General features: G+C 38.8%; 1 protein-coding gene across 1 annotated transcript in view; it reads right to left on the bottom strand.

Annotated features, from left to right (window-relative positions):
* Positions 1 to 2,014: 2,014 nt before the first annotated feature.
* Positions 2,015 to 11,917, bottom strand: part of gpr139 (G protein-coupled receptor 139) — a 20,347-nt gene continuing 10,444 nt past the window's right edge. Inside the window, exon 2 of the mRNA XM_037688372.1 lies at positions 2,015 to 3,019. Coding sequence (XP_037544300.1) covers positions 2,031 to 3,019 — 989 coding nt within the window. The 3' untranslated portion in view covers positions 2,015 to 2,030. The remainder of the gene's footprint in view (positions 3,020 to 11,917) is intronic.

Below are 11,917 nucleotides of genomic sequence, written 5' to 3' on the forward strand. Positions count from 1 at the left end.
AATCAACTAAAAAATACTTAGGATGAGTAAAAAGAAACCATATGGACCATATGGTGGACAGATTTTTTTTACTTTATAACTCTTTTATTGACTTTTTGTGAAGGCAGCTGTTGAGACAGCACTGAGTCCAAACAAAATTCCCCAGCGGGACAGTGACGTACATTGTATTGAATCATTTGTATTGTACCATATGTAGTATGTAGGTGTGCATTTTATTGCATTGCATTTATGGTATCACATTGTATTGTATAGGGAAGGGCATTATAAACAAAAAATTGTCAGTAATCTTTAAAATTTTCTTGAAATGTTTAACACCTCCTACCTACCAGCCACCATACCGTACATAGGCCAACTTGCAGCAACAGACCTTACAACACATGCTTATTTTTTCCTTTTCACATGGAGGGCTAATTGATACAACACAGCAAATATTAGCACAGCAAGAACCTGTTTAAAAGCAGAGAAAGCAGTTTAAATGAGCACGAATCTCAGCAACCGCATTGTGTTTCCACTTTTTCATCCTTTAAAAACTAAATATGAAGGCAGAAAACTTCTGAGGACGCCCTGAACTGTTTCATTTTTATTTGTTTTTCTTAGGCGGTAGGTGTTGTTAAAAAAAAAGAAATTAAAAAAAGAAAAGAAAAGCACACCCACTGCAAAATTACTGCTAAGAAACAACATGGGGAGTCACTACCAGGTGCCAATTAAAAAACAACTGTTACATTATTTTTTCAGATTTGTCCATTTTAAGTAGACTTGAAATAATAATTTAAAAATAAATACCCATCCCTAGCTTTGTACTGTATTAATTTGCAATGTACTGTGTCATATTACATTGTATTGTTCTGTACCACATTGTACTACTGTATATTGAAATGTGCTGTATTGTTTTGTATCAAATTATATTGTGCTGTGTTGTACTGTATCGTACTGTATCATATATTTTTGTCCTCTCTATCTCTCTCTGTTTCTTAAAATTTTAGAAAACTAAAGGGTTAAAGACATTTTTTTGTTACATTCATTATATTCAGCTAAATAATGGCTAACGGTAAGTCATCAAGGACCATTAATAGTTAACAGAGGACTATCTCCTAATAGGAGAAATTTCCTCATTCTAACAATGGAAGTGGGATTACTAGATTAATGACACCTCGATGCTACGCCAAGTCCAGGTTATGTTTTCTTGTGCCTTGGATTTTTTGCAAAGCTACAACAGTCAAGTTTACCTTGAATAAATATTTCACCAACAATAAGCAGAAATCCTATTTGTCCTACTACAATCTGGGAGACTGGAGGTGGTGTCTTTTATTCTGAGCATTGGCTTGTTTGTGACATACAGTATGCTACTTGAGCTTGGCATACATGAGGATAGTTTCAGAGTTGTTCATGTCATGAGAGTCACCTGGAACATGCCTTTGCGATACCTCTGTGTATTAAAGACTTGAGAGACTGTCACAACTGTGGGCAGTAGATACATTGCTTGTGGGTCTGTGTGAGTGAATCACTCCTTTAAGGTGAGATGTGCAGTGGTCTGGTTGAATCTGTTTCCTGGAAATATCTCCCAACAGACAGATATAGCAGTTCAATTTATGAGCAGAGTATAACCGGGAATATCCATGGCTGAACCATATTTAATGCTTCATCAAGGCCAGCTTGTTGTTTGTTGGTGTATATGATGCAAATGTTGGATTATAATCATTGGTCGATGGTGGTAATATTCCATCATCAGTCACCCACAGTAAATGTCTTTTTTGCATAAAGGAAACAATCAGCATTTATTTGATGCTGCTGGCTGCTTTATGAATACTGTTGTTGAACAGAGGCGGCTTTGTGATTTTTCTGCCAAGAACCTGACTTGCAAGCCAACCACTTTATTATCACTGACGACTGGATAAACTGTCACTTGTGCTCTCTGGGCGAGTTGACATTTTTCAAGCCTTAACGAGTCCCATACGAGCAAAGCTAGTTGCCACAGAGACAAAGCATTAATGCGCTCCCAGAGGATTGAGGGTTGGGGGATGCTGGTGGATTCAGGAAGAGATACAGATGGGCTTCCCATTTTTGTCATACTGGTACACGAACATCTTGATGCAGTGGGAGTTGGCTGGTGAAATCCATGGACTGCTTGTGATGGAGAAATTGTGGCTGGCATAAAATGGTTGCGACTGCTTCCGGCAGTGGACCAGTGCTCGCAGCACATTGGCTGCCATGCCTCGGAAACGCTTGCTTATGAAGCAGTATAGAAAGAAGTTGACGCCAGTGTTGAGCAGTGCAAGCATATTTGCTATGTCGGTGAGCATGTGGAGCAGACGGACAGCACTTTGTGAAGCCGGTGGAGGTGAGTAGAAGTGGTAGAGGATCATGAGGGTGCGTGGTGCCCATAAAACTGCAAAAACTGACGTGATGGCGAGAAGAATGGCGGTGGTCTTTCCAGTCGAATATCCACGCAGTCTGAAGCAGTTACGACGCTTGCGAAGTTTCTGCACAATGACTGTGTTCAGGGAAAAGAAAACTGTGCAGGGCAGGAAGTAGACTGTGGCACAGTGTACCCACACAAGGACATGCTGGGCCACAGTTCTTCTGTTGCTCTCTCCGCCGCCTCCTTCATCAGCATTTCCAACACCAGGTAGGCTATGCCAGAGCTCAGGCCACCAATAATAAGGTGCTGCAGAGAGCAAACACCCAATATACACAGCAAATATCACCTTGCGCGTTCTGGCTGGGTAGGAGACGGTGTGGTAGCGAAGAGGGTGGCAAACAGCGATGTAGCGGTCAATGGTGAGAGGCACTGTTATCCAGATGGAGGTGTGGATGGAGGAGAACTCCAGGACTTGCACAGTGCTGTTTAACAATGGTGGCAGCGATGAAGTCAAAATAAAATCTTCTAAAATGAAGTCAACAAAAACAATGAGGAGCAGAACTAGAATGTCGGCGGCAGCCAGAGCCAAGAGATAGTTGTAGGAGGACTTCTGACGACGCAGCACCAGCTGGGACAGGATAACCACTGTCAGGATGTTAGCTGGAAGAGGGAAGAATGCGAGAAGAAGATTGAAAAGTAGATTGTCATAGAAAATGAGGAAAATGAGAGGAAAGTAAGAAAAAATGGGCAGAGGTTAGGGCAGGGAGGGAAACAGAGAGATTGAACGTTAGTGGACTCTGGTGATTGAACCAGCCAGCATTAAATCAGAAAATAACACAAAAGCAGTTCACAGCAACAAACATACTGTAGACAAAAAGATGTAGCGCAAGCTCCAAACACGAAACATGCAGAAATAAATTACACACCAAAAGATGCTAAGTTGGACCGAATTTTATCTGTGAGCAACAGTTAAAGAGCATGCAAGATGAACACTGTACACAAAGAAGCAAATAAAATTCAGTTCTGTCATTGTTCCCTTAACAATCCTTTCACTGCTCATTGCTCTTCTCTTTTTGTTGACACCCGCTGTGTAATTCCAGCTGCACCTGCTTCTCTCCCTTTGGCCAAATTGTTATCTCGAATCAACAGTAAGGCCACAACAAAAACACGAGGGCAACATGCAGCATCACAGCCTTGGCTCTCCTGTCCGCCGCCCTGTCACCAGCGATTTAAGCATATCCTGTCTCTTCCTGTCTGCTTCTGTCAGCCATCACCCCAATATGCATCATAACGCATGTCATTAATTCTGACAAATAAATATTCACTCCATTTTTTTAATAAAAAAAAAAGTAAATACCCATGGAGCTGACATATTTTTTTTGCTTAAAAGAATGAAAACATGAAAACAAAGATCTGCATGTGATTTATCCAGTTGTGTAACTACGGTAGATACATTTTTGCATCTGCAAGGAAGGAAAACATTTCTCATTACTATTAATCACTGATGAGTTAAAAGCGTTAATTCACAAAACTGTTCCAAAATTACTCTTGCAAATTAGGTAAATTTCAAATTTCAGCATTTCACACTGTAAATCATTAAATGAGATGGATTATTTTTCACAAAGTGGCTGATGGCTAGGAAAGTAAATAATCTATATACAGTATGTCTAGAATACAAGTTTCTAATAAACCCATTTGGACCAAAGATAAAGTAAACCAAACACATTTAGAGAACTCACACTTAGTACAGATCAGACATGATGGGTTGGTTCAAATGAAGGAAACCCGCAAAGCAGAAAAAAATGATTTCAGTTATGATAAGCAACATCAGTGGGTTATCAGTAAAATCTTGTCTACTGTCTCTGAAAGATGTTGCAAATGGAAACTCAAAATATTTCCATTTACTTGAACGTTAAAATACAAGATTTCCATTACGTTTAAAAAACTAAATGATGGCGCACTTATGGGTGGGGGTGGGTGGGGGGGGGTCCTCTTCAGCACAACTTCCACTGTGACATAACTAATTCAACCTTTATTTATACTAGTTAGTTTCATTGAGTCACGAGGACTCATTTACAAGAGAGACCTGTTTTAAACAAAGAACACAGATGAGGTACACACAACAATAAAACAATCATATAAAAGCATCCATCCATCCATCCATCCATCCATCCACTATCTTTACCCGCTTCTTTCTTTTTGGGTCTTGGGGGTCACTGGTGCACATGTCCAGCTATCACTGTGCAAGAGGTGGGGTACACCTTGGACAGGTCTCCAGTCCACAAACGAGATAAACAACCATTCACTCTCTCACTCACACCGGGACAATTTAAAGCTACCAATCAGTCTAATGCATGTTTTTGGTCTGTGGGAGGAAACAAGAATGCCTGGAGAAAACCCCTCGCATGCATGGAGAGAACATGCAAACACCACCAAGAAAATACCCCATCCATCCATTATCTTTACCCGTTTATTCCATTTTGGGTCACGGGGGTCACTGGTGCCCATGTCCAGCAATCACTGTGCGAGAGGCGGGGTACACCCTGGACGGGTCGCAAGTTCATCACAGGGCCACATAGAGACAAACGAGACAAACAACCATTCACTCTCTCACTCACGCCTAGGGACAATTTAGAGTTACCAATCAGCCTAACATGCATGTTTTTGGTCTATGGGAGGAAACCGGAGTACCCGGAGAAAACCCACGCATGCACGGAGAGAACATGCAAACTCCACCCAGAAGGCCCCTGGACCGGGGTTTGAACCAGGGACCTGTTCGCTGAGAGGCAGCAGCTCTACCACTTGTGCCACCATGCTGCCCAGAAAATACCCCAATTATATAAAATTAAATAAAAGAAGTGATATAAAATGAAATAAAAAAATATGTGACATTGTAAAATGGGGTAACATACTAAAAACTGGAACATGTCTGAATTGATTTTTGCATTGAACTTATCAGTTGTTTAAAATCCCTTAGAGAGGTCCATGTTGACAACTTCAGATCTTTTTGCAAGGTGTTCCAGATTACAGGAGTGCAGTTAAAGAAGGTCCTTTTGACAAATTCAGTCCACACTGAGGGGACGCTGCAGGTCTTGAGAGTGCACACTGTAGCTACATTGACAAAGTGACATGTAGGAGGAGATACAGTACATGAAAATAGCAAACCAAGGAGTGATTTAAAGATGAAAATGTGCCAGTGTGAGAGTCAGTGTCAAGTTAATGATGACCAATTGACCAATTAATACAGGGTACAATGATGGGTACGATGGTTACAGCCAGTTATGAATCTTAGCGCACCATGATACACAGCATCCAGCATCTGTAAGGTGCTTGCAGGAGTGTTCATGTAAATAATGTCACTGTAGTCTCTCTCTAAGGGATTTTAAACAACTGATAAGTTCATGGCAAAAACCAATGTTCCTGTTTTTAGTATTTTATATTGCTTTGTATTGTAGCTGTTTTTTGTTTCATTTTTATATAATTTCTTCTATTTACTTTTCATTTATATGCTTTTTGCATGATTGTCTATTGTTGTCTGTACCTCATCTGTGTTCTTTGTTTAAAACAGGTCTCTGTTGTAAATGAGACCTCGAGGTTCAGTGAGACTAACCTGTATAAATAAAGGTTGAATGAATAGGCAATGAGGGGAAGGAACGTAGCAGTTACAAGGCGTTTTCTAGTGTTCAGAATTAGACAAGGCCTATTTCTGAAAAAGAAACTCAATTTTACTTTCAATTTCTTTACCAAGTTTTTGACATGAGATTTAAAAGAGAGATGTGCATTGACCAAGGTTCCCAAGTATTTGTAAGAGTCGACAAACTCAATAGGAACACTCCAACAATTTTCAGTCAGGTCATCTGGACAGTTTCTTTTTTTTTTCTTTTTTTTTTGTGCTGAAATGCTTCACTTTCCATCCAGAAGGCTTCATCAGTCAAGGAAACACACAACACAAAACTGATTCTTCCCCCAACAGCTTACTCCAAAGTGGAACAAACCAGTTATGTTAGTGCTAAGATGGTCTCTTTGACACGCCCCCTTCTCCGGTGTCAGCCTTCTCCCTCGTTGACAGTCGTGTCAAACTGGTTCAAAACCAACAAAGGCCCTCTCCCTCGTTGAGTCATGTCAAACTGGTTCAAAACCAACAAAGTCCATGTTCAATAATCCAGGTATGCAATCCAACAATTTTCAGTCAGGTCATCAATAGAACACCATTTTTGATAAGATAGAAGGAAGGACTGCTGGTACCGACTTCCTGTTTGAAAACAACATCCCTTTGGATTTATCAGTACCAGTTTGAGCTGGAACAAATTTGACTGAATGATGTCAAATGCAGACTGTAAAAGAAGGAAAACCTTACTGTTTTAACTCAACAATAAACAGCTGTGTCGTCAGAATAGAAATGTAAGGATGTATCAGGAATGATCAGACCTACATTACTTATCTAGATTGTGAAGACGGTGGGTCCTAAGACTGAGCCTTGTGGTACACCATTGTTGATAGTTAAATATTTGGAAGAAGTACCATTATGTTGAACACACTGCCTCAGATCTGAGTGATAGTTAGAAAACCAACTGATAGTGTGGTCTGAGAAACCCAATTTCTGAGAGTTTGGCATAAAATGTCATGATCTACAGCTTCAAATTGTAACGATCTGCACCTGCCCTGCTCTGTGCAGATAGTTAATGACTCTCAGGTGCCACGTATTGTGTTTAATTAGAGACTCTCCTTTATATACTGTGCTCTCCTGCATCTCAGGCAGGGGAGCATTAGGTGCATTAGCTGCATCTTCACGGTCGTCTCCTAGTGCCTTGGTATTTCCTGTTTTTCCTACGAATGTAAGTAGTATCGCTGCCCCGACAGCATTATTTGTTATTAATGCCTTTTTGTGATTAAAACGCCCTTTTTGTAACCTTTGTTCGAGTGCTGCTTGCATTTGGGTCTCAACCACCGCCCGACCGTGACACAAATGCTTAAAAGAATAACTAGCGCTCCGTTCCCATCAACAACTATCTTTGTCAAGGTTTGTTAGTTTTGTCTAGGTGTTTGTTCAAGGTTTTTCTTTCATTTTGTGTGCCTTTTTTCTTAGTTTATTTCTTGATTTGTTTCTGATAGCCTTGGGTTTTATTCTCCATGCTCACTGGGTCCTTGTCTTCTGTATTAAATCTTCTCTAAACATTCACAAATTATTTCCAGCACTTTGTAAAAAATCTGCATTTCTCAGGTAGATTTGTTTTATGGAACACAAATATTCATTTAAAACTTTAAAGTTTGAAATAATTAACTTGGAATTTTCTTTATTTGTATAAGAAAGAACACTACAGTGTATAAATACTGTGTAACCATTTTGTTTAGCTCAAAGGCTTTTTTTTAGTTCAACTGAGAGTAAAGTACACACTGTGTCTGTGTTTGCCTGTTGCCAACCAGATTGTTTTAATGCAACCTGCTGGCGCACCTTCAAGTCACGTCCACTCTGTTACAGCAAACAAAAAGGCTTCTGACATTACAATGCAACTTTGGAGACATTAATGTGGTTAGTGACCATCACTGGACATATGGCATGTTTGATCATGTCCTTCTCTGCAGTAATAGATCCAGGATTGGATTAAATATGACATCTTGGAGTCTGGGACATCACACTTCACAGCCTCAACCTCTATCAAGAGTTTGAAAATTACAAAGTGGGCTCCAGATAATGAGTAAAGACATCCATGCAAGATGCAAAGTACACACACGCATTTATAAATGTTTGATATTAAATGTGGACACCATAGCAGATCATTACTGATGCACTAATTCAATAATGTCCAATCATAAAAAATATGTCATTGTTGTTTATAAAAATTAAAACAATTATTTTTGCACATGTAGGTTTTTGACTGTTGGTTTGCACTTTAACAAAATTATTAAAAAATAAAATTACGTTCTAACAATTAGAGTTTATCAAAGTCTAATGTGAAGTTGTTTGAATTTACTTTGCTTTTGGTTATGAAAAATGTTTTGCTAGGTCATGCTAAAGGGATAGTTCAAATATTTGAAGTAGGTTTTGTAAAACGGTTGTGAACAATACCTCACTGGTTGATAGTTGTTGTTTGAACTACCTCTGTTTGGAGAAATAGTTTCATTCCGAGTATCAGAGTTAAATGCTAGACTGAGCGGTGCCAAGACCACAGTGGATGGCTGCCATCTTAAAAGTTCATGCTCAATAATCCAGGTAGAAAATCCAACAAAGTTCAGTAAGGTCATCTGAATGGTTTCTTTTTTTTTTTTTTAGACATTTCGTCCTTTATCCGAAGGACTTCATCAGTCTGAGGAGCCACAACAAACTGAGTCCCAAGAGCAGCACTCACATAGTGGACACAGTTTGCTGGTGATAAAATGGTTTCTGGGGCCCGCCCTCTCCCCCGTGGACTCCTCTGAGGCAGCCATAGCCAAAGTGGTTCAAAACATCAAAGTTCATGCTCAATAATCCAGGTAGAAAATCCAACAAAGTTCAGACTCATTAAGAACTTTGGATGAATGATGAAATGCACATTAAAAAAAAAAAGTTAAGTTTAATGTAAAAAAAGAAATTGTCATGATTCATGCAAATGCTGTTTTATAAACATTTTCAATTATTTCAAATTGTCATAACATTAATGCAATTAAGGTGGAATTTTGTGATTATTTTCAAGTGCAAATAGCAGCAGCAGCTAGCTGTAGCATTTCTGGTGCAGCCTTGGGGCACTTCCAGCATGGAAGTCAGCATTTCTGACAAAATAACCATGTAATGGAAAACTGACTTCATTACAAAGGTTTATTTATTTATTTATTTTCAGTTGCTTCCTTCTTCAGGGGTCGCCACAACGAACTAAGTTGCACAAAGACTTGGTAATTGTTTTTACGCTGGATGCCCTTCCTGACACAACCACAGACCACTGAGTTACCACAGCCCTGTGTGTGTAGAGCAGAGAGCTGCTATCTAGGGCACCCAGAGGAGAAGATGGTGGGGGTTAAGGGCCTCGCTCAAGGGTCCAGAGTGGGACAAATGAGGGTGGAGGTATGGGTGCATCACCCTTCCCCCAACATTTTGATGCTGTCGGTCCTGGGGGATCAAACTGGTGACCTTCAAATCAAAGGTTTGCCTTTAACCTCTGCGCCAAAGGTTTATTCAATATAATCTGAATAAATTAACCACAATAAAAACTTGTGAGATTGGAGTTGTCTTAAAACAGCACAAATGTTTGAGCTGTCAGCTTGTTGTTATGCCAGAATTCATCTCTATTTCTCCAAACTGAAATCATTCAGTTACAACAGATATTTGTTTATAATATTTTAACAGAAACCCACTTCAAACAATCTGAACTATCCTTTTATTAATTTTTTTAATCTTTACTATTAGCTGAGTTAAGTTTGAAAATGTGAAAGCATAATTTTAATTTACAAACATTAACATCAACACATTTTAATATATATAGCATTTATATTATGGGAGAACTCCATGGAACATGTCTTACTTTATGAACTGACATTTCTGTTTCGTGTAATCCTCCAGTGTGTTTAAAAGATTGTTGTTGATTGTAATTTTGATAATGAAGAATCAGTCAATTTCTGTCATATTTAACAAAATCTCAAAATCTTTCTACTTTATATTATTATTCCAAAAAGCTATATCAAACAGATGGTTTTCATGGAATTTATTAAATATATATCTCACTGAAATTTTGTGAAGTGTAAAAGAAAATAATAATTATTATTGACTACAAACTAAATTATTATCCTAAAACCCCAGAAAATGTGATAAAGATGATGTGCAATTAAAATTACAACAAGGTTGTTAAAAAATGGGATACTAATTTTTACACTTCCAAAACTTAAAAATAATTGAACTAAATGGATTGCTGCAATAAATAAAGACAAATTCAGTCTAGAATCACAAATGTGATGATGCAATGAACTCTAGTATTGTTAGCTTTTAGGACAAAAATCAATTTTTTAAAAACATTTTGGTAAATTATAGACAAGTTGGTAACTTTTATTTTTGATATCGAAAGAAATGTGCACTCTTTTTGGTTATCGTGGGTGAAGATTAAACGTTGGATAGACAATTATCAATTATTTTATTCCCAAAACGACTAGAAGTGGGAGTATGACCTCTCTGGAGGTGTTTCCAAGCGGTGTCAAGTAGAACAAAAATGTATCGACTCTTTGTATAACAGGTGGATCATAAAGGCTCACTCTGGAATGAAGTCTGCTAAAACCATCTAGTTTTAATTACAGTAGTTTTTACCAGTTTTGTTTGTGTTTACTCTTTGCAGCATTCAGTTCCCTGATCAGACAACCCTCAGCTACAGCTTCTCAACTGGTTAATCCAACGTGAGAGGACTGGTGTCTGTTTCAAGGGGTGGGGGTGCTGCTAATTACATTACATTGCAAATCCACTTTCTTTGTTGTGCCTCTCCCCATCAACCCTTTCTCATCTGAAAAAAACAGAGACATAAAATAGAAAATACAAGTTGTTTACTGTCCCTGGAGAGGTTTCATTCTGTTTGTACACGAACAGAACCCTCTACGGATGAACAAAGGGGATCTGCAGTGAGCTTGACATTCCCATTTAGTTGTAGCTGCCCTCCAGTGGGCTGCCCATCCATTTCAATTGATTCCACCTTTTTCATTTTGTCTCTAGTATGCAGTAGACCTGCTTGGCACACACAAGACTCATCTCAGTGGGGAAAGTTGGTTTATATTTAAAGCGAACACATAAAAAGGAGTTGGAAGTTTTGCCTCTTTTTGTTATTTTGTAAAAGAAGCAAACTAAATGTCTCTAATGGGAAAAATTGACTGAAAACTGTATTATTGTTGTTTTGGCCAGATTTGCTTGTGATTGTGTGTGTCAGCTTTGGTGACCTGTATATGTGGGTGGAAGCTCTTTTGTGTCTTCTTTCCTCCTGCTGCTCCTCTAATATAAGAAGGGCTGAGGCCATTGATGTTGTTTAGCCGAAGAAGAGGAGGCATGGTGTGCTCCCTGGGGTGTGTTACGAGGCTGACTCATTCCACCATTAAAGGCACAAGTTCAGGAGGTCTGTCGACAAGCAATTTTGGAAAATTCAAGTGCACAAAACAGAGTCTTGTACTCGGAGAAAAAACTTTTTAGTCCCCCCCAAAACCCTGTCAAATAATTTATAACTCGCCACCGAAGGTGAGTATTACAACAATGTCTTTGCCTGTGAAAAGTGTGTGTGTTCTTTTGCCTGCAGCTTTGACAAAATCTCACAAACGTTTATATGTATTTTAATAAAACTCTCAAAATGTCATCACTAGATGTACAGTACATATACAACTGATTCACTTTTGAAGTTAACCCCATTAACGATGTTCGCCAACTTATCTCACTTGGCAAACATAGAAATAGCTACATTCATTATATTTTACAGACATTGAGCAACATTTGGTGAGGTAGTACATGAAAGTTATCCACAAATCTTAGTCTGGGTGCAATACATTTGATGAGATTTCAAACTACTGTACAAGATACAAAGCTCATCCATCCATCCATCCATCCATCCATCCATCCATCCATCC

Source organism: Nematolebias whitei, chromosome 15, assembly GCF_014905685.2.
Source record: "Nematolebias whitei isolate Nwh7 chromosome 15, NemWhi1, whole genome shotgun sequence".
Taxonomy (NCBI): Eukaryota; Metazoa; Chordata; class Actinopteri; order Cyprinodontiformes; family Rivulidae; genus Nematolebias; species Nematolebias whitei.